At 46.5% G+C, this 25163-nt stretch overlaps 1 protein-coding gene across 1 annotated transcript in view; it reads right to left on the minus strand.

Moving 5' to 3' along the window:
* The window catches only part of TTC3 (tetratricopeptide repeat domain 3), a gene marked incomplete in the record, with an annotated part of 2769029 nt that overhangs the window by 1218700 nt on the left and 1525166 nt on the right, over positions 1-25163 (minus strand). Inside the window, 1 exon segment of the mRNA XM_044072025.1 lies at positions 16862-17780. Within this exon segment, the coding sequence (XP_043927960.1) occupies positions 16862-17780 (919 nt within the window).

Genomic DNA, 25163 nt, shown 5'->3' on the forward strand with positions numbered 1-25163 from the left:
TTTTGTAGTAACATAGAAATACATTTGCTAAACTAGACAGAAAAATAAGTTTTGCTGACCGAGAAAGTCCGTAAGGTTGTAAGATATCAACGGGATAATGCTACATTTAGCTTAAGTGAATACTAGCTACCTAAAATTGCATACTTTGTACCCAGAGTCCTTAGCTGTATGTTAAAAAAAAGATGCCTCACAAAAGTATATGACTTTTAGGCAAAAACTCTTTGTTCAGTAAAGCAACTTTACTAGTCTTTGACAAGTAACGTGATTTCTGCACTATGAGCTGGAAGAGAGAGAAATAAAAACAAATAATAAAATAAAACTTGTATACCTAAAAGACAACTAAAGATTAGTTAAAATCTGTGTGATGTGCAGGCACGTAAATGTGCATCTTTCATTGGTAAGAGCAGTAGTGCACCACAGGTGGGCTGAAGGGGGCAGCTGCCCTGGGCACAAAGTGTTAGGGGGCATGGTCTGCTGATCCCCACTGCTCTTCAGTAATAGTGCATACTGGCTTTTAAATGATTGTGCTGGCAGCCCAGTGGCACAGCAGTCAGTGTTGCTGCTTCACAGCTACAGGTTCCTCAATTTGATTCTCGGCTGGGGTGCCTTGTGTGTGAAATCTGCATGTCCTTCCTGTGTTCACATGGGCTTCCTCTCACATTCCAAAGACATGCAGAAAGTGGACTGGACTCAGTAAATTGGCCATAGGTGTGAGTGTTTTTGCAAGTGTGTGGTGTGAAGAACTACTGAGGCAGGGCTAGCCACCCAGCAGTGTAAACCATGGCAATAGATGACCCTATGTGCAGACATGAGAAAAAGGGGTTGTGGATGGATAGATATTGCATTTGTGGTTGTGGTCGAAGAGTGGAAATACAATACCATCACTGGACTGCATTTGTGGTCAAAGCTGAGCACTGCAGGGTTCCATGTGCAGTCTAAACTATAGAAACTCCTTGCTACAAATGAAGTAAGCAGTTTGCTACAGTTTAAATTAGTATTTTTTTAAGACAAAACTGAGTGCTACAGCACCCAGTGGGTGGTATAAACTATAGCAACTTCTTGCTACAAATGTAGCAAGTATTTTGCTGCAGATAAAACTAATGTCTCTTTCTGTGTGTATAATTAAAGTGCTTTAAGCATTCCATGTTCCTTGAGCATGAACTGTAGCAACTGCTTGCTTATTTAACCCATTCCATCCAATGAAGCTCTGGAAGTTTGCACTGTATCTTCCATGGGGAGCCTAAGCTTTTTAAGAGAATTAAAATATGTAATTGCAATTCAAACATTTATATGTTTCAAACTACAGAGGTTACCAAAAGTGTAAATTACAAACTCTTCAACATAAAATTATTATCATCATGGTAGCATTCTTGGCAATGTTTTACAACAGTAACCCCCCCCCCCCCAAACACACTGATCGGTTTACGCAGGAATGGGCATGGCCATAGTGACCGACATGCCTTAGTTGCTGCAATGTGTCATGCAAATGATGCATGACTGACATACCATGCAGATTTGCCAGTGACATCAAGCACACACTGCTTGTCGACTGACACCTGCTTAAGTAACCCTCTGTGCGTGTGACCTGGAGTTTTCCTGAGACAGTGAGGCTCCAGAGGTAAATGTAATTAAATGATGCTGTCCTTTTAAGTTAATTTGTTATAAATTTGCCTTAGGGCAAACTATCTTCGTAAATGATACATTTTCATACTCAGACACAGTTTACATGAACCAGTTCTGTCTTTGATTTTTGGGTGTTTTTCATCCATTGCTTTTGGTTCTGTCCCTGTTTCTTTTGCTATGAAAGTACATCTCATAACCAGCCATAATGCAAAACCACATGAACAACCAATTAAAAGAAAGTCTGCACAGAGAATGACTTTGTGTAGTATTTACAAAAATATTCCACTTCAGTTTTTAGTACAAATGCAGCATGTTTGTGGAAAGCTGTGTTCATAAATGTCATGTATTTTTAGGGCCTTTAAGTATTTGAATATCTGGGAGGGGAGGTGGAAGGTATGAGGTGGTTTGTACAAGCAACTTCAAATGGATCAGACAAAATTTGATAAGAGTTTCCTTTTCAGGTTGTTTGATTTTTTGCCACAGTTGCAGACTATGTAATTAGTTCATCAACGTTAGTGTGTTTAGAGGGCAAAGTCTGATCTGAGGGTGCAAGGGGGCCCTCCAATCAAAAAGTATGTTTTTACTGTTGTAATCTATTTATTAACAAAGTGTGCAATGGTGTGCGTTCAGTATAGCATTATTTGTGATTTACTGTTCATATTTATGTAGATATGTTGATTTAGCACTGCAACACTGTAGTCAAAACATAACAGGATCAAGGAACCAGGCACTTTCCAGTCATACAGAGTCTTATAAACAGCACCAGACTTCAGAATTTAGGGCTTACAAGGGGAAATCAGGATGCCTCCAAGCTGTCTTGATGTCATACTGAATGACTGGCTGCAATGACAAGGATAACCCATAGCTCCTAAGCATTTCACTGGAGGGTTGAGAGGTCCTGAGGGACTGCCTTCATTTTTCCTCACAAGACTGACAGCATCTCCAACAAAAGATGTGAGTAGGGAATGGGGTCATTAAAACAGTGGCCACAAGATCCTACAAGTACTAATAGGGCCCTCTCAATGAGGTCACAGCAGGACACCTACTACTGGACTGTGACAATCTGCTGGTGGATATCATGAAAACTGGTAATGGACTGCTTGGTGGCTAAAGGCAGAGTAAGGCAAACACACACCTACTTCAGGGCCTACAGTGCAGGCTTCAGACAGAACTCCATAACAGTGCACTCCCATATCTAAAATGTCCAGAAATATTTGTTTGCAGCCCAAGCCCTAGAGCAGCATAATTAGACAGACTCACCTCTATCAGTACCTGCTAACTCACACAGGCCTAAGGGCTGGTCCCAGTAAGAGACTTCCTGATTTAAGTACAACTCATCTGTAACTGGACAGTTCAAAAGAGTGATCAGTGGGGCAAGGCAGGTCACATTTTGCTCCTAGCTGACTGAAGACTTGACAGTTTATAAAGTGCAAGAACCTCAGTATTCATTACATCTAGAGTTGAGCTGAGACAGCATGTCCCATCTACCCAAAATTATCAGTCAGAACTACACACTGTCTCAAGCCATAGTCCGTGTCAGTCAAGGGTAAGGCTCAAGCGCTGGCTCGGGAAATAGAACTACCTGATGAGATTCAGGTTAGACATGGCCTCAGAGTACTTGTCCTTGTTTTCCTTGTCCCTCCAGCCATTCTAATCACATTGTTGATTATAAAATAATCACACATGTACCTAAAACATTCAGCCTTGCCATTAGCTATCAACTCTAAAACCTATTAATGCAGAAGAAAAGCAGGAGGCCCTTAGCCAGAAGGGAATCCAAAATAAAAATCAGAACAAATGAGGGTGTTGAATGGAGAGAGGGAGCGAATACTGCAACAACGGATGAGAAAGACATTTACTTTTATGGTAAGACTTTACAGAAATGCTGAATGTGGGATTTTGCTGAAAAAGACAAAAGAATTCAAATTTGTGGAGAATTAATATCCAGTTAAGGGTATGTCAAGAAGGGTCCTTGATGTTGTGCCCTCTTCCAATAAATGTGTAAAACTATTTAAATGCCATGTCAAATCTAATAAATACCAGCTCTGTGGTACAGAAAACTAAAGCCTTGATTATGACCCAAGCCAAAAACCTATTAGAAACCATGTGCTGCAGAAGCTAGCGAGAAAGATGGGGGGAGAGAGGAGCCAATGCTGTCTTACCAGTCCTAGGAAAGGGGGGTGGGGTGGCACCAGGCTTCCTGCAGAACTGACCTAGTGGTGGCAACAGAAACAGCATGCATTGGTTGAGACTTCTGTGCCCAGTATGGCAGCCACTTGGGCAGAAGCAAGGGCATGTACACACATAACATGTGATGGCACTGTAGAGTTTGCAGACAGTGGGCTGTCACAGGGACCATCACTTAGAATGGGTAAAAAACTAATCACTCTTTGTGGCTGCTTGGATGAAGGCCTCCTTGTTTAAATCTTGCAAACAGCAATGGACTACATAAGGGACACAGGCAAACTTTCAGAGGAGACCAAGGATAGGAATGTGGCAATCTAGAGCTGACACAAAATAAACGGGTGACAAGAGTGGTAGAGCTGAGCAAAGGCAAAAAGCACAGATAAATAAAACCTAACATTGTGAAACACAATGGAAAATACTGGTTAAAATAAAAAAAAGTATAGTACTGGCCTAGGCCCATAAAAAGAAGTTATGTCCTTACCATAACATTCCATCTGAGTAGTAAGACTTCATTCTTCTGCAAATATGGGTATTCGGATCCGAGCCGGCAAAACTTTTCAAGCATCAGCTCTGAGCTCCAAGCTCCTCCCCTACCTATATTACATCACTTCCTCCTATCTAGCCCCAGATCGAGTTTGCTGACACTAAATGGCAACATAACCATAATCCTAAACAGGAAAAACCTGAAGAGTGAGGGGGATGGATGGAGGGAAGGTGCAGAAGAATGAAGTCTAACTACTCAGATGGAACGTTATGGTAAGGACATAACTTCTTCATCTGAAGTAGTTAACTTCATTCTTTCTGCACATATGGGACAGAGTCCCCAGCTACTAGTATTCCTGGGAGGCCCTTATGGAAGGATATTTCTGAGCACCGCAGAGCCAAAGGATGCTGTCCCCCTAGAAATAAGATCCAATTTATAATGGGAGATGAATGTGTGCGAATTGGCCCAAGTCGCTGCCGCACAGATATCGTCTAACGGAACTCTTGACCAAAAAGCTGCAGAAGTGGCCATTGCCCTAGTGGAATGAGCCTTCAATACACCAGGAGGAGATAAACCTTTGTCCTTATAAACTTGTGCAATACAAAGAGTGATCCACCTTGCTAAAGACACTTTCGAAACTGCTTTGCCCAAAAATGTTTTTGAAAAAGATACACAACAATTGATCTGACTTCCAGAAGGGTTTAGTCCTAATGAGGTAAAAACGAAGCTGTCTATGGACATCCAATAAATGAAGCTTATGTTCGCCACTATTTTGGAAATTTGGGAAGAAGACTGGCAAATTTATAGATCGATTAATATTGGCTGCTGAGGCCACCTTGGGAAGAAAAGAAGGGTTCGTACACAGCAAAACCCTATCCTTGTGGAAAACCAAATAGGGGGGGCAAGGAGGATAAGGCCTGCAAATCTGAAACTCTTTTAGCTGAAGTGATGGCAACCAAGAATGCTGTCTTCCACGACAAAAACTTAATTTGAACTGAGCCGGCTGGCTTGAAAGGGGGAGAGGCCAAGGCTTGAAGGACTAAAGTCAGATCCCTGGGGGGCACTGTTTCTTTAACCGGTGGTCGCAATAAAAAAGTGCCCTTCAGGAAAGCTTTACACAATTTGGCAGAAGCCAGAGCAACCTTATTTTCACCTACATGAAAATTAGAGATGGCAGCCAGTTGAACTTTGATGGTGGAAGCACTTGCACCTGATAGAAAAAGATCGGCCAAAAAATCCAGTATGACCGGAACGGGGGTTGTAAACGGGTTCTGATTGCGTTGAGGGGCCCAAACACAAAGACATCTCCACTTGCTATTGTAGAGTTTCCTAGTGGAGAGTTTAAGAGAAGGTACCAGAATGTTCTTAACAGGGGACAAAAGTCTGGGAGTCCTGATGATCATGGGAACGGAAGCAGCGACGCCGGCAGCTTGAGACTGTCCAGGGTGGGCAGGGGCATGCCCAAAGGGTGAGAAATTAGATCCGGACAGGGATCTAGAGTCCATGGAGGAGCCAACAGGTGAGACCATAGGAAGGGAAACCATACTTGGCGAGGCCAGAAGGGAGCTATGAGAATGACTTTGCACTGCAGCCAGCAAGCTCTCTGAAGGAACTTTGGAATAAGAGGTAATGGGGGATAAGCATACAGTAGTCCGGGAGGCCAAGCATGGACTAGAGCGTCCCTGGGGACATCCCCCGGAAGGAGATGCGAAGAGATCGCAGCAAGGTTGACCCCAAACAAGGAAGATTTTCTCTGCCACTGATTGTTTCAGAGACCACTCGTAAGGCAGAAAGATTGCCCTGCTGAGACTGTGTGCTAGAACGTTGGAGCATCCAAGGATATGCATTGCTATGAGAAACCGGCTGGTAGATATGGCCCACTCCCAAACCCTCACGGCCTCGCGACAAAGAGGGTAGGATCGGGTCCCTCCCTGTTTGTTGATATACCAGACTACAGACATGTTGTCTGATTGAACGGCTACCGTCCCCAGAGGTAGGACAGGGTGGAAGGCTCTCAACGCTAGAAGTACTGCCTCATCTCCAGGACATTGATGTGTAGCTTGGTCACTGGAAGGGACCACGTGCCTTGGACCGTTCTTCCCAAGAATTGCCCCCCCACCCAAGCTAGGAGGCGTCCGTAGTCACCATGGCCTGAGCCGGAGGGGCAAGAAAGCTGCGCCCCCCAAAAATGTCCGCTGATTGAAGCCACCACTGGAATGATGATCTGCATGTCTGGTTGATTCAGATATGGAAACTCATCGGTAGGTCTAGCCAGGACCACTGAACTGCTAGATTCCACTGAAGGACTCTCATGTGAAGACATGCAAGAGGGAGGATAGAGATTGAGGCTGCCATCGAACCCAGGGCCCTGAGAACATCGGCTGCTGTGACTACAGAGTGATCCAAGATCACTGATACATGGATTCTGAGATTTTCTATCCTTTCCGGGGTGAGAAAAATCTTTGACTGAACTGAATCCAACTGTGCCCCGATGAAGTCTATGATCTGAACCGGAGTCAGGTGGGACTTGTTGAGGTTGATCGTGATGCCTAACTTGTGAGCCAGACCGAGGAAGTAGTGTAGGGCCTGATACAAGAGACGTTTGGTGGATGCAGCGAAGAGCCTGTCATCTAGGTAGGGGAATACCTGAATGCCCTGAAGTCTCAGGTAAGGCGCTACGACCGCCATAACTTTGGTGAACACCCTGGTAGCTGTTGTGAGACCAAAGGGTAGGGCTCTGAATTGAAAGTAACTGGCCCCTAGCCAGAAGCTTAGAAACCTCCTGGAGCTCCTGTGGACCTTGATGTGATAGTAAGCATCCTAGAGGTCTAATAAGCACATCCAGTCACATTCTCTCAGAAACGGTAGAATGGACTGTAGAGTAACCATTCGGAATTTTTGTTTCTCTACCGACAGGTTGAGGATAGACAGGTCCAGAATGGGCCCGAGGTCCCCCGTCTTCTTTGGCACTAAAAAGAACCTGGAGTAGATGTCTGATCCGGATTGATCTGGGGGGACCGGCTCGATGGCTCGTTTCTGTAGCAACTTCGAAACCTCTAATGCTGCAGCCTCCCTATGAGCGGCTGGAACATCTGGAAGGCGTGCTGGAGTTATGGGACATGAAATGAAGGGAATAGAATACCCTCTGGATATGATGTTTAACACCCACCGGTCTGCAGTAATGGACTACCATGCCGCTGGATGTAAGGAAAATCTTCCCCCGACTGCCTACAGAGTAGAGCAGCCGGGCAACCCCTTAGGGTTGCTGTGCGGGTCTGTCGGAAAAAGGTTCCCTAGACCCAAAGTTGCTGGGACCCCTCTCTGCCTCTGGGACGGCGTTGGTCTTGTCCCCCTCTGCCTCTGGGGGACGAATATTCTTGAGTGTCACGAAAAGACTGATTTTCGGAACCACATCTTGCCCCTTTTGGTTCCTGGAATAGGACCTCTGGGGGTTAGAGAAGCAGATTCAGACGGCTGACAAAGTCTTTCCGTCCTTCTCACTCTGGGTTAGTGTGTCACGTACAGTCTTCCCAAAGAAAGATGATCCATCGAAAGGGGTGTTGATGAAAGACGCCTTAAAAGGGTCCGCAAATTAACACAGCCTGATTCAGGCATGTCGCCACAAGGCAATGCCTGTACCAGCAGCTCTAGTGGCTCCCTCCGTAGCATGAGAGAGGAGACGCATAGAGGTATTAGTCACTGATTTCAGTGTAGTTATCTTCGCAGTAAAGGACTGCTGCAACAGAGACTCCGGGGGCGACTCAGTTAGTTCTGATATAAGGTCTCGCTGCAGATGGATGATATGTGCCAAGTAATTCAGCGCACGGATAGAAAATGTCACTGACGAGTACATGTGCTTCCCGAAATGATCCATTGACCTAGACTCCTTGTCTGGTGGATGAACCGAGGAACTCTCCTGTGCCAGTTCCTTCTTTGTGGCTGCTGCAACCACCAAAGCATCTACAGGGGCTCCCTTGGACCATGCTTGCCTGTCTGACAGCGGGGAAAGAATTCTGTCTGGCCTTTTGGGTATAGGCTCTATGGTGTCAGGATCCTTCCATGCCCTAGTGGTGATGAGGTCCACCAAAGGATCAGCTAGAGGAAAGACCCAGGAAGTAGATGGGCCCGCGCCAAAGGCCTCCAGGAATACGGACTCATCCGCAGAGGGGTTGGGGGCTGACCAACCTTCTCTTTGGCAGAGGATCTCCATAATGTCTCCGAATGAGACGTCCTTGGTAGGTGATTTGGGGGAACCCTCTCCTTCATCCAAGTCCTTATCGGTGGTAATGGAATCAGGGAGTCCAACTGCCTCCTCTTACACTTGCTCTTATGAGGCTCCTCTCCAGTGGGACTCTGAAAAGGATTCGTAAGCCTATAGGGGGTTCCCTGAGGGGAATAACCTGGGGTTGCTTTGGCACGGACTGTCCCTGAGACAGGGTAATGGGAGCAGAATCCAAAATCAGAGGGGTCTGGGTAGGATCCGAGTAGGTGAGCTGTGGCCTCAACCCCTGGGAGAGAACCCTTTCCACTGCCCCGAATGCCGATGGAGAGCACACCTCTGTAGCTCGTAAGGACGAGGCTCTCCCCGGATCCGAAGCAGGGATCGGAGCAGATGGCACGGTAGTCTGGGCACCGAGTATGGGATCCAAAAGAGCAAGATCTCGACCCTCGGGTCCGACTCCCCGACTACGGCTCAGAGAGTTCTCCTGGATCCGAGATTGGATCCGAGGAACTCATGGTGACGGCCGGCGTCGAGGAAATGAGAACCATCGGTGCCGACCCAACAGCTCTGAAAGGTCTCGGACCCGAGAACCCCGAAGCATCGGGTCGGATCGGGGAAGGAGAAATAGGGTGGAACATAGTTGTAGAAGAACCCTCTCCCATGGGAGAGGACCCTCCCCATCTGAATCTGGTTCTGGATGAACCTCCTCATCAGCCTGTCCATATCAATTTCGGAGACACTCCGAGTCGACCTGGAGGAAGTGACCGACTCGGGTCTGGGCCAGATCTGAGGGGAGTGCCTCGGCTCAGATAGCTCCCTCGGCTCTGGCGAGAAACAGGGAGAGCGGAGCAGAGGAGAATGAGACCTGGGTGCCTTTGAAGAAGGGCTGGAGAAAGACTCCCTGTCCGGTGATCTTTTTCTGGGCCTGTCCCTCTCTTTGTGGCGCTTCTTCTCTCTTCTGTCCTTACCTCTCTGGGACAAATATGATGAAGCAGGCCTGTCGGGAGGTTGAGTCCCTGCCTGCACAGTGTCACTGGCTGGGGAGGAAACCGAGGCAGACTCCAGGGCAGAAGCTGGCTGCAGACCTTTAGCCACAAGCTTAGCCCGACGATCCTTCAGTGCCCTAGGGTTAAAGCCTGAAATAGAAGTTATGTTCTTACCATAACGTTCCATGTTAGTTGTCTTCTTCTCGCCTTCTTCTTGCTGGATGGGTTCGGAGCCGACCTCGGCTCTGACTCGGCCACTCTAAAAGCTCGAGAGTTGGTTCCACCGGCTCGAGGCTCCCCTTATATCCCACAATGCTAGGCGAGAGTTACCTCAGATCTCGTTTGTAAGCTAACCCCAGCTTATAATAGTAACAGAATAACTGTAAAACAGAGTCCACCTCTAACAACAGGAAGAAAGAAGGGTGACCTACATCCTGAACCAGGAAATATGCATAATAGCATATGTCTAAGAAAGAGGTGGTAGAAAGAGAGGTCACAATCACAACTCCTCTAGGTCTGTCCAGGCCAGTGGGAAGGAGGGTGGGGCGAAGAAGAAGGCGAGAAGAAGACAACTAACATGGAACGTTATGGTAAGAACATAACTTCTATATGTTAAGTTGTCTATCTCGCCTTCATTCTTGCTGGATGGGACCGCCCCTAGCACCTTGTCCCGGGTGGCCTAACGGAACAGACTCCTGAGAACAGTGGAACCAAAGTTAGCTCTATGTCTAGAAGCTAAATCCAACTTATAATGAGAAATGAAAGTGTGAGGAGTAGCCCAAGTAGCGCTGCACAAATGGTGTCAATAGGCAGTCTGTCTTGGAAGGCTAAAGAAGTAGCCAAAGCTCTGGTGGAATGAGCCTTAGGTTTATCAGGCAGCTTTTGATGTCTAATTTCATATACAAGGGAAATCAAAGATGTTAGCCATCTGGATAATGATACCTTTGAAACTGAAAGTCCCTTTCTGCTCTCCTCGATAGGAGACAAACAGCTGATCAGATTTTCTGAACTGTTTAGTTCTATCCAAGTAATACCTCAATTGACGGTGAACATCCAGGCAGTGTAATTTTTGTTCAGACCTATTGGAGTATTCTGGAGACAGGTAGATCAATGCTTTGATTTAGATTTGACGTCGAGACCACTTTAGGCAAAAAGGACGGGTTAGTTCGTAAGGATACTCTGTCCTTATGAAACAAAAGATAAGGAGGACGACAGCTGAGTGCTTGAAGCTCTGAAACTCTTCTAGCTGATGTAATAGCTACCAGAAAAAGAGTTTTCCATGATAATAATTTTAAAGAACAGGAGACTGCAGGTTCGAAAGGGGGAAGAATCAAAGAAGCAAGAACTAAATTTAGGTCCCAAGGAGGAGGAGGATTTCTTATAGGAGGTCTGAGAAGAAAAACTCCTTTCAAAAAGGCTTTGCAGAGCTTGTGGGACATTAGGGCAGATTCAGAAATACCCACATGAAAGTTAGAAATAGCTGCCAATTGAACTTTAAGTGTAGAGGAGATGAACCTGCATGGAAGAGTTCAGCTAGAAAATCAAGGACTAGTTGGATGGAAGCAGTGAAAGGATCTATGTCCTTTCCTTGAGCCCAATATGTGAAGCGTTTCCACTTACTCAAATAAATCTTCGAGTGGAAGATTTATGGGAAGCTATCAAAATATCTCTAACAGAGTGAGATAATTGAGGAAGCCTGGCTAAGGTTGGAACTGGAGGAACCAAGCAGTGAGGTTCAGAGAGGGAGGGAGCGATGAAACTGACCCGACTGATGGATCAAAAGATCTGGAACTAGGTCCAGATTCCACGGTCGCCCAAGAGAAACGATGTAGAAAGGGGAACCACACTTGTCGAGGCCAGTAACCAGCAATGAGGATCAATGAGGCCTTCTGAGCGATAGCTTTCTGGATTACTTGGGAGGTCAGTGGGAAAGGGGGAAATGCATACAGAAGTCCCGGGCCAAACTTGGACTAGAGCGTCTCTGCTGGGTTGGCCTGGTAAAGGGAATAGAGTGAAATATTCTCTGCACTTGCTGTTTTGGGGAGTAGCAAAAGATCGCAGCAAGGCTGACCCCACTTGAGAAAAATTTCTCTCACTACAGAGTCTTTCAGAGACCACTCGTGAGGCATGAGTATAGCTCTGCTCAACTTGTCCGCAATTTGATTGGACTTCCCGGGGATGTGCGTTGCTATCAGAAACCGCTGAGAAGAAATCGCCCATTGCCACAGTCTGAGTGCTTCTCGACACAGGGGTATGATCTGGTTCCGCCTTGTTTGTTGATGTACCACACTACAGACATATTGTCTGTCTGGATTGCAATCTTTCCCAAGGGAAGAGAGTCTTGAAGGGCTTGCAACGCTAAAAGCACTGCTCTCATCTCCAGAACATTTATGTGCAAGTGGCATTCGCTTGGTTGCCATGTGCCCTGGACCGTCCTGCCCTGATAATGCCCCCCCCACCCGATCAGGGAGGCATCCGTTGTCAGAGTAGCAACCGGAGGAGGTGGAACAAAGGGTCTTCCCAACAAGAGCTGGGGGGAAGACATCCACCACATGAGATGATTTTTGCACGCTTGCGTGATCATAATGGTGTGAGACATTGGAAGTTGCTGGTATGACCATTGAGTAAAGAGCATCCATTGAAGGATCCGCATGTGGTATCTGGCTAATGGAAGCAGAGGTATGGCTGCCATAATTCCCAACACCTTCAGAACTAACCTGGCTTTGATTCTGTTGTTGTTGAAAAGGAGTGATACCAATTTGTGAATGTCTGTTATTCTCTGATGTGTTAGTCTTGCAGACATGTTTATTGTATCTAGATTTGCCTATGTAGGTAATAGTACGACAAGGCGACAAAACAGACTTTTCGCAATTTATTGAAATACCCAGCTTTTGACAAACGCGAAAAGTGTAATCTCTGGCCATCAGAAGGAGATGCTTGGTGGGAGCTGTGAGGAGCCAGTCGTCCAAATATGGAAACACCTGGAATCCTTGTCGTCTCAGGTGAGAAGCTACCACTGCCATGCATTTGGGTAAACACCGGGGCAGTGGTGAGACCAAAGGGCAGGGCCCTGAACTGAAAATGACTGGTTCCCAGCCTGAAGCGGAGGAATCTTCTGGAGCGTCTGTTCATTTTATGTGATAGCACGCATCCCGAAGGTCTATAGAGCACATCCAGTTTCCTTTGCCCAAAAGGGGAAGGATGGATTGCAGCGTGACCATCCGAAATCTTGTTTTCTTGACTGATCTGTTCAAGACACTGAGATCCAAAATTGGTCTCCAGTCCCCTGTTTTCTTTGGAACTAAAAAGAACCTTGAGTAGATTCCGGATCCTTGCTGGTCTGCTGGAACTGGCTGAATTGCTCTTTTGCAAGCAGTTTTGAAATCTCCAAACTGCTAGATTCTTTTGAGACGGGGGAACATCTGGAAGGCATTCTTTTGATGGACTTGGAAAGCGCAGACAGGGGATAGAATAGCCTTCGAAATGATGGACTGTACCCATTTGTCTTGAGTCAGGGATAGCCAGGCTTCTGGGTACAGTGACAATCTTCCCCGACTGCCTCGAAGATGGGCAGTCGGGCAACACCTCAGGGATGCTGAAAGGGCTTGTCAGGAAGGCTTCGATTGCCCTGGTTCTGCGGACCCCCTGCCCCTAGGGCGGCGTCTACCATTGTTATTCCCGCCTCTGCCTCTGGCGGGAAACGACTCTGTGCGCCAGGCGAAGTCCCTTGAGATTGTTTACGGAACCACATCTTTCCACCTTTCTGGCCTTTGGGGTAAGGCCTGAAGGAGTAGAAAACGGACTCCGGCGGCAGAAAGGGTCTTGCCATCAGTCTCGCACCTAGTCAAGGTTTCTTTCACTTGAGGACCAAAGAGGATGATCCATCAAACGGGAGTTCGTGAAAGACGCCTTGAAGGGGTCCAAAATTGCATAGCCGCATCCAGGCATGCCTACGTAAGGCCACACCTGTCCCTGCGGCTCTGCTCGCTCCATCAGCCGCGTAAGAAAGAAGGCGCATGGAGGAGTTGGTTATGGAGTTAAGGGTAGCCAGCTGCGTGTTCATCTTATCTTGGAAACCCGCAGCTGTAGGGTCCTTTAACATTTCACTCGCTTCCTTGATCAAGTCCCTTTGAAGACGGTAAAATGGCACAGGTAGTTCAGCGAACGCATGGTAAATGTCGCTGACGAGAACATCCGCTTCCGCACCTGTCCATGGACCTAGATTCCTTGTTAGGTGGATGGACAGGTACTGAAGGATCAGCTAGCTCCTTCTTAGTGGCAGCAGCTACCACCATAGCATCCACAGAAACTCCTTTTGTTAAAAACTGTTTTGTCTGCTGGAGCTGTTATGAACTTGGAGGGTCTCCTGGGAGTGGGGTCCACTGAATCAGGAGCCGTCCATGCCTTCTTAGCAACCACCTGCATGAGGGGGTCAAGGGGGACACCGAGGAGGTGGAAGGACGAGAGCCAAGCCTCAAGATACACAGATTCGTCCTCCGAAGGGTTGAGGGCTGGCCAATTTCCCTCTGTTTCAGGATCTCCAGAATGTCTGCAAATGAGACACCTTCAGAAGGGGAACGGGGGGAACCCTCAGAATCATCCAAATCTGTGTCTGACGTGATGGACTCAGGTGAGTCAATGTGTTTCCTCTTACACTTCCTCTTCCGAGGGGCTCTTCTGCCAAATCAGGAGAGGCCTCGAAGAGGATGAAATCCCACAGGGGTTCCTGAGGAGCTGGCTCTCTGCGGTCCGGGATGAGGGAGTGAGTCGACTTAGCCTGAGGCAATCAGAGAGGGAGGGGCGGACGGAGCCGACTGTGGAGTAGAGCCAGGCTCTAACACACTCCGCATGACCTCGAATGCACCCCTGTCAGGCAGAGCCAGAGGTCCCCGCTCCGAGAAGCTAAGAACCCCCCTCGGCACCGACAGTGATGGCTCCGAGGCCGGTGTCGGAGCCGAACTCACCAGCGCCGAAGCACCGAGAGGGAGAGGGGGGTCGGACAAGGGTCCGATGCCACTCACCCCTCGAGCCGACGAGGGAAGTCCGGCGCCGAGATTCTTCGAAGGAAGAAAACGGAGCCGACGACGGAGCTGAAGACAATTGTATCGGCTCCGACGCTATCACAGTCTCGGTTCCGACGACCCGCCCGAGCTCAAGAGAGTCGAAGGAGGAATATGTTGCTGGACCGGGCAGGCATCGACTGATGAGTCGGGCTCTGAAGCATCTGGGCCAGTGCCTCGGACTTAAGAAGTCGACTCACTACCCTCTGAAGGTCATGATCCGACAGCCTCGATGACCTAGAGGAGTGAGATCTTTGGCTCCGTTCAGACAGCAGGGGAGATCCTGGAGCCGAATGAACGGAGCCAAGAGATGGTGACCTGGACCTCTTCCTAGTTGTCGGCTCCGAAGGTCTGGTGGGAGCCGACACGGAACTTATTACCTCGGCTCCGCCGAGCCGAGGAGCCACAGAAACTGTGGACTGAGACTTATCGGCTCCAGCCGGAGCCGATGAAGGCAGAGGTTGAGAAACCTTAGGTCTCGGCTCAGTAGTCGGAGCCAAGACCTAGATGCCTTAGAGGGCTTCCTGTTGAAACAGATAGGGAATCCTCTGGCTTGAGTAAGCCTCTTAGTATCAATTTATTTTTTCTTTCCTGCAGGACCCTGGGGCTGAAGCCATGGCACACAGCACAGGAGTCCTGCAGGCAAAGGCCCCAGACAGTAGACACAAGAAGTGTGAGCGTCTGTCAGAGACATTTTCTGACAGCACGCATCACACTTCTTGAATCGAGACCTTTGCTTCTTTAGACATTTTAAACAGGTGTAAACAAACACACACACAAACACACTAATTACACCCTGTCAAGTTAAATTTTAATAAAATCACTAACTAGGATTTTAAAATAAAATAATACACACACACTCCACTAGGGAAGAGAAAAGGTGAGTAGGCCCGAGGGAAGAACTTAAGGTACTTAAGGGAAAAGAACGGAAATTTTTGGAAGGGGATAAAAATTTCTCTAAACTAAGGGAAATAAGTAAATATATTAAAATTAAAGGGGTTTTGAAAGACTAAATTACACAAGTAAAAGTCACTTACCAAGAACCGGTAGAAAACCAACCTCGAAGCTGTAGCGGCAAACGAGATCTGAGGTAACTCTCGCCTAGCATTGTGGGATATAAGGGGAGCCTCGAGCCGGTGGAACCAACTCTCGAGCTTTTAGAGTGGCCGAGTCGGAGCCGAGGTCGGCTCCGAACCCATCTAGCAAGAATGAAGGCGAGATAGACAACTTAACATCAAATGTTGCAGGATGCAGACAGATGGGCGACCCCTAAACATAGAACACACATGAGAGCTTATGACCACACACTGTGCATTTCTTAAAAAGACCCTTAGGCTGTTCAGCCATAGTGGAGAACAGTAAAAGCCCTATCGGCCCGCCCACACACACACACACACACACACACACACACACACACAACAAGGGATTGGGCCTAGGCGGGAAACCAGACTACAAAACAGTACTACACAAACACTATATATATATATATATATATATATATATATATATATATATATATATATATATATATATATATTTAAACTAACAGGACGACCAACGCGAAGAAGGGAGAAAAAGAAAAGGGAAAGGTATTCACACCCAACTACACTAATAAGACCAAAAAACCTTACCACCTTGCTTGGAGCTCAGAGACCACGATGCTGACTTAGAGCAGCAAACGAGATCTGGGGCTAGATAAGAGGAAGTGATGTAATATAGGTAGGGGAGGAGCCTGGAGCTCAGACCTGATGCTTGAAATGTTTTGCCGGCTCAGATCCGAATACCCATATGTGCAGAAAGAATGAAGTTAACTACTTCAGATGTGCTAGTAAACATGATTATTCTAAAAGCAGGGACAAAATGTAATGGGTCCCTCCATCCACCCCAATCACATTGCTTGTTTATAAAATTATTACACAGGTACCTAAATATTCAGTAGCGTCACTAGCTATAACTCTAACTTGTTAATGGCACATTATCTAATATCACACCAGACCTTTCCTTTGAAAGTGAAAAATGTTAGTCAAGTCCTAAACCCTTATGTAGCCTTCATGGGAAAAGAAAAAACTGAGACGGTAGTGAACACCCACGCCAAACACCCAAACTTATAACGAAATGTACTGATCTTATTTTGTTATGCAATAGACAATATCTCCACTACAAGTAACTGCTGAGAGGAAATTTTGCCAGAAAGGCTTCCCATACCAAGAAGGCAATTCTAAGCAGGTAGGACACACTAAAATAAATGCCTCCAAAGTAACAATTACAAAACATTATAAAAATAGAAGCAATTTCTCACCTGCACTGCCACCATTTTTTTTACTGGATGTTTTCCACCTTCTTCTTTTGGCTGTGAATCCACAACTCTAGGCATAGCCAGGCTAGTTTCTGTTAGGTTCCCAAAATCATGATACAGAAGGAAGTCGTCATGTTTGGTTGAAGAAGTCTCAGCAGGAGGAGGAGAAGGGGAGTGCAGCTGTATTAAATTATCAGACTTGTTTAACACATTATTTTCTGAACTGCATCTTCCAACAAAAAGTGCATCTTCTACTTGGTTACAATTCCCAGCATTGTAACCGGAGACAGAAGAGTTGTGCTGCATGTGAAATGAGGGAAAAGATGCCACTGCTGGACACGAAGCTAGCACAGGTACAGATGCTGAACAACTAGATGGAATAACAGGCAAACTTGCATCGAAACTTATTACTCTGCCACAGTTAGTCTGAGTATTATCTATTCCAACAACTCCCTCCAAGACAGGCACAGTGCTCTGTGAAGAAAAAATGTGATTTCCATATTGTGAAACTTGGGTGTCCCTCATGGAACAATCCTGATTAGAAATACTTACTGGAAATCCAGTTATGTTGCCAGAAACTGGTTTAAATTCTTTAGCAGATGGATTAAGTTGGGGTTTGCTTCCAGATAAATACAGTTGTTCATTGCAGGATAGGTATACATTCTTCTTGGCTGAATCTATTCCTATGCCTTCGGTCTCCCTTCCATCTGTAGCATTTTCTTGCAACTTAACAGCATCTTTCATTAATCCAATCTTATTATTTATGATGACAAATCGAAGAGATTCCAGAAGAAAACATTTTAGACCACCACACTGCTCAACAAGCACCTGGGCTTCAGTTGGAAAATGTTCAAACTCGCCAACCAAAAGTTTGTCATCAAGTGCCAGCGGTCCATGCTCTTGCAATACTGCAGTAAAATAACTAAAAGGGAACAAAACAATGGATAGTTAACAACTCGTACATAATTTTTAAATCAGTATAACACACCTACAATGGACATCCCACTGCAAAGAACTGCTCTAAAATCCTGCTTCAGTGGTATAAAGGGCTAAAATTCAGAGCGCACCTAAAGTGACCCTGGTTCAATTAACTTATTGGGCATTTGCTGAGACTGGCATGGGGAGGATAGACAAGCTCATCATGGATGGAGGGGGTAGATCAAGTCACAGGTTGCCAAAATCACTTGAAGGAGGGGTGGAAGATGGCCATCAGACTGAAGACATGCATTTAGTTCACTAAGATGCCTCTCAGTTGTAACATTCACTCTGGGTATGTGGAATCCTGTGCAAACGTGGTAATGTTACAGAGGCATCACACATCATCCTACCCAAAGGAGAGGTCAGGGCATGAATTACAATGCACTCATTGCCAGGGTGCCAAGGAGGACACCATCTACCACAATGGCTGCCTGAATGATTGACTTCAGCCTTCTTTCACTTCCCTGCTAGGGATACCAAGTATGAAGGAAAAAAATGGGGGGGGGGGCCTAAAGGTCAGAAAGCACAGGGCAAATAAATACAAAGATAAGCATTCAAACTTCTGCTTGCTCAGATCTTATTTGGTAAACTTATCACAGCTTCCTATCCTCTTCAAGATTAGCCCCAAACAATAAAACTATATCAGAACAGGATTTTCAAAAAGTTCACCTAAAGCAAAGTGCAGATATTGCTTTCAAGACAGTGAAATCCATCTAAGGATGTCACAAACTTCATCACTATTCACTATTTCAAATCCTCTAGGGATATTAAGTTAGTTCCAATATGTAATTATCTCCTCCTGTTGTTAGGCCTCATTGTTCCCATCTTTGAATTCTAAAGCAGTCATTGCCTTATAAGGGCACTACTCTTCCTCCTAACAGGGTCACAAAGAGAAAGAAAGAGATCTCTCTTTGTTATCTGTCCTTCCCAACATTCATAAAGTACAGTTTTGTACCTACCATAAATGTAGATGTCCGATAGATATGCAACTGCAGTCATAACATATGGGTTTGTCTTGCCTCAGGCAGCCCTCAGTCAGCCGAATTCCAAAGTCTGAGTCCGGCGTCGGCTGGTGTCGCCTCCTCTCCGACGTCACCGCGGCTGGAGTATAAAGGCATCGGCCGACGCCATCATCTTCAGTGTTTCTTGCCCCAGATGCCAGGTGCCCTCCTAGGAAGGCTAAATTTGGTAAATGGATAAAAATAATCCCAAACATGCACAACAGTAATAAACAGATACACCATAGGAATACCCCCAGCTAATGGGAAAAGGGGTAGGGACCCAAAAAGAAGGATACAGAGGGGTAGGAGGGAGGGAAAATCCGACTGCAGTTGCATATCTATCGGACATCTACATTTATGGTAGGTACAAAACTGTACTATGTCCTTCAAGAATGCAACTGCAGTCATAACATATGGGTTGAATACCATAGCTAAGCTGTGGGTGGATGGAACTAAGATAAGGATGGTGTAGCTAAAATCCCCTGCAGGACTGGCGAAGCAAAGCCTGCTCGGGATCTGGAATATAAGGGCAGGTTGTAGTGTTTGGTAAATGTATGCACAGAGCTCCATGTAGCAGCCTCTAAAATGTCCTTTGTTGCCACTCCTCTTAGGAAAGCTGTGGAAGTGGCCATAGCTCTGGTGGAATGTGGCCTAATATTGGCTGGCACACCTTTTCCATGGAAAGAATAGCAGAATCTGATGCAATGTCCAATCCATTTTGAAATTGTTTGTTTGGAGATTGCTTTTCCTTGCACTCCAGCAGCATAGGCTACAAACAGTTGGTCAGACTTTCTGGTGGCCTTAGTTCTGTCCAAGTAGTAACGTAGCTGTCTGTGTATGTCCAAAGTATGTAGTAGCTTTTGCCCCCTATTTTGAGGGTTGGGGAAGAATGCAGGCAGGTGAATAGCTTGATTTAGGGACACCCTGGAAATAACTTTGGGCATGAATGTAGGATTGGTTCTTAGAGAAACTCTGTCTTGATGAAAAATGAGGAAGGGGGGCACTGCCTTGAGTGCCTGTATCTCTGAAACTCTTCTTGCAGATGTGACTGCCAATAAGAAGGCCGTCTTCCATGAAAGAAATTGCATTTCTGAACTTGCTGCTGGCTCAAATGGAGGAAGAGTTAATTTTTCCAACACATAACTGAGGTCCCATGCAGGTACTGGCTGTTTTCTGGGAGGTTTGATATTCTTTATTCCTCTTAGAAACTGTCTTAGCAACGGATGAGAAAACACTGGAGAGTCACAGTTGTATTTTGCTGAGATTGCTGAGGCATGAATCTTTATTGAAGAGTATGAAAGCCCAGTATGAAGTAGTTCTGCCAAGTATTCTAAAATCTGGGGTATACTCGGTAATGCTGTGTCCTGACCCCTGTTGGCATTCCAGATGCTGAGTCTCTTCCATTTGGCTGAATATGTTTTTCTTGTGGAAGGCCTGTGTGCTTCCAGCAGGATTTCTTGAACCGATTTTGATAGAGAGTTAGGAGGAGAAATCATGTTAGCCTCCAGGCTGTCAGATGTAATGATTTCAGGTCTTGATGTATAGTCCTGTAACTGTGTTGTGTTAGGAGCAGGGGCCATAGGGTCAGAGGCCATAGTTCGGTCCGAGTTATGGTCAATAGCAATGGGTACCAGTGCTGCCTTGGCCAGTCTGGAGCTATCAAAATACCTGTTGGTTGTTCTGCTTTGATCTTTAGTATCACCTTGGTCAGCAGAGGCAGAGGAGGGAATGCATACATTTTTAGGGAATTCCAGCTGAAGGAGAGAGCATCCATCTTCCAGGCTAGAGGATGGCGAGTCCTTGTGCAGAACTTTTTCAGGTGATGATTTAAATGGGAGGCGAAAAGATCTACATCCGGTCTTCCCCATGTCCTTGTCAGTTGAGAGAAAATGTGAGGATGCAGCATCCATTCGTGTAGATCCATGAAATTTCTGCTCAGGTTGTCCGCCAGTACATTGTCCTTGCCTGGTACAAACTGGGATTGTAGATGTATCTTCAGGCTCAGGGACTTTTCCCAGAGAAGCATTGTTAGTCTGCAGAGGGGATAAGAATGAGTGCCTCCCTGCTTGTTTATGTACCACATGACAGTGGTGTTGTCCGTCCTTATCAGTAAATGCCCTTGTTGTAGTGATTTTTCGAAAGTCTCGATTGCATGTATCACTGCCAACATTTCCTTTTGGTTTATGTGCAGATGTCTTTCCTTTGGTGTCCATTGCCCTTGAATGCATCTGTCCTCCATGTGCGCCCCCCATCCATGGTCTGAGGCGTCTGTTGTAATCATTTGGCCTGCTTGAGGTCTGTTGAAAGACATGCCTATGTTTTGCTGACTGGCTTGAGCCCACCATAAGAATTCTTTTTGCAGACATGGAATAAGTGGGATTATGTCCTCTAGGCTTTGGCTGTGTTGAGACCATAAGTTTTTTAAATACCATTGCAGCTTTCTCATATGAAGTCTTGCCAAAGGTATCAGAAGGATGCAAGATGCCATGAACCCCAGGGCCTGCAGGATTTTCCTTGCAGTCAGCTGGGAGAGTTTTGCTAGGCCTTTGAAGTACTCTGGTAAATGCTGCTGTTTTTCTCCTGTGAGGTAGGCCATTTGGTTTTCTGTGTCCAATTTGGCTCCTAAGAATATAATCTGTTGGGATGGCAGTGGTTTTGACTTCTGAATGTTGACCGTGTATCCCAAGGCCTGCAGCAGATGCATGACATAGTCCAAATTTTCTTTTAAGGTTTGTTTGTTGTCTGCTTGTATGAGGCAGTCGTCCAAGTAGGGGTATATTTGAATCCCCTGCAGTCTGCAGTGTGCCACTACTGATGCCAGGCATTTCGTGAACACTCTGGGCGCAGTAGATAAGCCAAACGGCAATGCTGAGAATTGATAATGCTCTGTCCCTGCAAGAAATCTGAGGTATCTTCTGCAGCTTTGTCTGATAGGGACATGCAGGTATGCCTCCTTGAGGTCCAGAGTGACCAGCCAAGACCCCTTGCCCAGCATGGGAAGGAGTTGCTGCAATGTCAGCATTTTGAACTTTGGCACTATGAGAAAAGTGTTTAGAGATGACAAGTCCAGTATGGGTCTCCATTTGTTTTCTTTTCTTGGAACAAGGAACAGCCTTGAATAAAATCCTTGGCCTTGCTCCTGAGGAGGAACCCTTTCTATTGCTTTTATACTTAACAGCTTGGAAACTTGAGAGTGCCTCTGCCCTTTGATGATGTGGCAGGTTTGGCATGCCTTGTCTTATTGGTAATGTGTGGAAGTGGAATCTGTAACCTTTGTCTATCAAATCCAGAATCCAGTTGTCCTTGGTTAAAATATGCCAGTTTTGTGAGAATAAGGATAATTTTCCGCCCAAGGGTGCTTCTCTTTGAACCGTTGTAGGTGGAATGAAAATCAAGTCATTGTGATTGTCCTTGTGGTGCAGCTGAACTGTCTGTACCACTTCTTTGATTTGGAGGTTGCCATTGGCGTCCCCTGTAAGATCCTCGGTATTGCCCTCTACCTCGGGCACGTCTGCTTTTTCCCCTTTGAAACTTGTCTGAGCCGGGGAAGGACCAATTCTTTGAGGGCCAGTTTCTGCTGAATCTGGGTGGCTGAACCTGAAGGAAATCCTTGACTGTCTGTACTGACTTTGCTTTTTCCTCTATTGATTTCAATACATCCTGTGCATTAGCACCAAAAAGCTTCTGTTTTTCCGAAGGTGCATCAAGTAACTTTACTTTAACATGGTCAGGCAAAGACTGATCCTTTAACCAAGCATGTCTATGTATCACAGCCCCAGTCATAGCTGCCCTACATGAAGCTTCCAGTGCATCATAACCACACTGAAGAAAATGGCTATTAACCTGCTGAGTGTTATGTATATGGTCCTGCAATGCCTTTTTATCAACAGGGTCAGGAGAGGCTAACTTTTTCTGTAAATCATCCAGGAGAAAATCCTGGTACTGAAACATGTGAAAAAGGCAATTTAGTGACCTCATGGCCAGGGTAGTAGAAGTATATACTTTTTTACCCCATCTCTCCAGGGACCTTGCTTCCCTGTCTGCTGGCAGTGGGTTTTTGGCAGAGGAGGTAGCCACTCCCTTGGGGCCCTGTGAAATAGTTTCTAGATCCACAGAGTGGGCCTTAAAAAGGTGCTTGTGGGTGTCAGGGACCCTATAATATCTGTCCGGCTTGACAGGAGCCGGAGGAAGAGAATCAGGGTTAGCACTGGAGTCAGAGAAAACATCATCCAAAACATCCATAACAGGTGGAATAGCTAAAGGCCTGTGCTGGGGAAGCTTAAGGAAGGTACGAAGCCTTTTCCTGGAGTCAGAGAATTCCTGACCCTGCCATTGAAAATGTTCCCTCATGGAATGCAGGACTTCACCAAAAGAGAAATCCTCTGGAGGGGAGGCAGAGGGAATTGATTCCTCAGCATCAGAGTCCTCGTAGGCCTGAAAGGATTCTTCTTTGGTATCAGAATGTTCAGAATCCCCAGAGGCTTCATCCGAAGAGAGGTCGTCCACCTGCTCAGTTATGGGCCTTTTCTCTGCAGGTGGCTGAGAACCCCTCTCCGGATGAGGCTGAGACCCCTTGATAAGGGAAATAAGATCAGCAGCCAGAGACATGATTTGCTTATCAGAAGAATGGGCCTGGGCAGTAGGTCTAGGATGGGCCTTGGCCTGACTGGCGGCCTTAGCACGTGCAAAGGCCTTGATGGACATGTATACAGGAGGCCTAGCAGCCCCACGTGCAGGCGTAACCTTGTCCACAGAAATGGTGTCGGGTAGATCCAGAACTTTGGTTTCCGGAGGAAAATCAACAACCAGCACGGGAGAGATCTCCGAGACCGAAGGTCGTGTTAACGCTGTGTCGTCAGCCTGGAGCGGTAGATTTACCACTTCCGAAGGAACAGGAGCACTAGCAGAGGGTTTGGGAGTAGCATCGGTAGTGGACGCGGGCCGAGGATGTCGGTCCCGGTCCTTGCGTTTTTTAGCAGATTGGGTAGTCGGTTGATCCGACGGCATGATATACGCAAAAGATTCACCAAAAAAGTCCTCGGCGAATTCTGCCCGGCACCTGAGAGTGCGCTTATTAAAGCAGGCACAGGCAGCACAGGACGAGACGTCGTGGTCTGGGCCCAGGCAAGGAAGGCAGAGAGAATGGAAGTCCTTATGAGGTATTTGTTTACCACAAGACAAACAATTAACTTTCTCAATTTGTTCTGACATCGGCTGAGGCAAGAATAAATGTTCCCCAACGGGGTACTTAGCTTTTAGATGACTTCGGTACTGAAAACACAGGAGCTGACCGACCGGCACTTGCGAACTGCTTCTGCTTCGGGCACCGCGCGGCAAGAAAGACTGGAGAAGATGGCGTTGGCCGATGCCTTTATACTCCAGCCGTGGTGACATCGGAGAGGAGGCGACACCAGCCGATGCCGGACCCAGACTTTGGAATTCGGCCAACCGAGGGCTGCCTGAGGCAGGACAACCCATATGTTATGACTTCAGTTGCATTCTTGAAGGACATCTAGAACCTGTCAAAAACCAAAAATTATACCTCTCAGAGGGGCTGGAGATGGACCAAAAGGATGGAGGCTGGAAATCTGGACTTCTGAATAAACAACCCTAAGAGAGATGGAATTACAATAAAGTACATAAAGTACAGTTTTGTACCTACCATAAATGTAGATGTCCGATAGATATGCAACTGCAGTCATAACATATGGGTTGTCCTGCCTCAGGCAGCCCTTGGTCGGCCGAATTCCAAAGTCCGGGTCCGGCGTCGGCTGGTGTTGCCTCCTCTCTGATGAAACAACGGCTGGAGTATAAAGGCATCGGCCGACGCCATCTTCAGTGTTTCTTGCCCCAGATGCCAGGTGCCCTCCTAGGAAGGCTAAATTTGGTGAATGGATAAAAATAATTCCAAACATGCACAAAAATAATAAACAGATACACCACAGGAGATACCCCCAGCTAATAGGAATAGGGGTAGGGACCCATAAGAAGGTTGCAGAGGGGTAGGAGGGTGGGAAAATCCGACTGCAGTTGCATATCTATCGGACATCTACATTTATGGTAGGTACAAAACTGTACTATGTCCTTCAAGAATGCAACTGCAGTCATAGCATATGGGTTGAATACCATAGCCAAGCTGCGGGTGGATGCAACTATGAGAGGGATGGTGTAGCTAAAATCCCCTGCAGGACTGCCAAAGCAAAGCCTGCTCAGGATCTGGAATATAAGGGCAGGTTGTAGTGCTTGGTAAATGTATGCACGGAGCTCCATGTAGCAGCTTCTAAAATGTCCTTTGTTGCCACTCCTCTTAGGAAAGCTGTGGATGT

The sequence above is a fragment of the Protopterus annectens genome, chromosome 5.part0, assembly GCF_019279795.1.
Source record: "Protopterus annectens isolate FY-2018-M chromosome 5.part0, PAN1.0, whole genome shotgun sequence".
In the NCBI taxonomy this organism is placed as follows: domain Eukaryota; kingdom Metazoa; phylum Chordata; order Ceratodontiformes; family Protopteridae; genus Protopterus; species Protopterus annectens.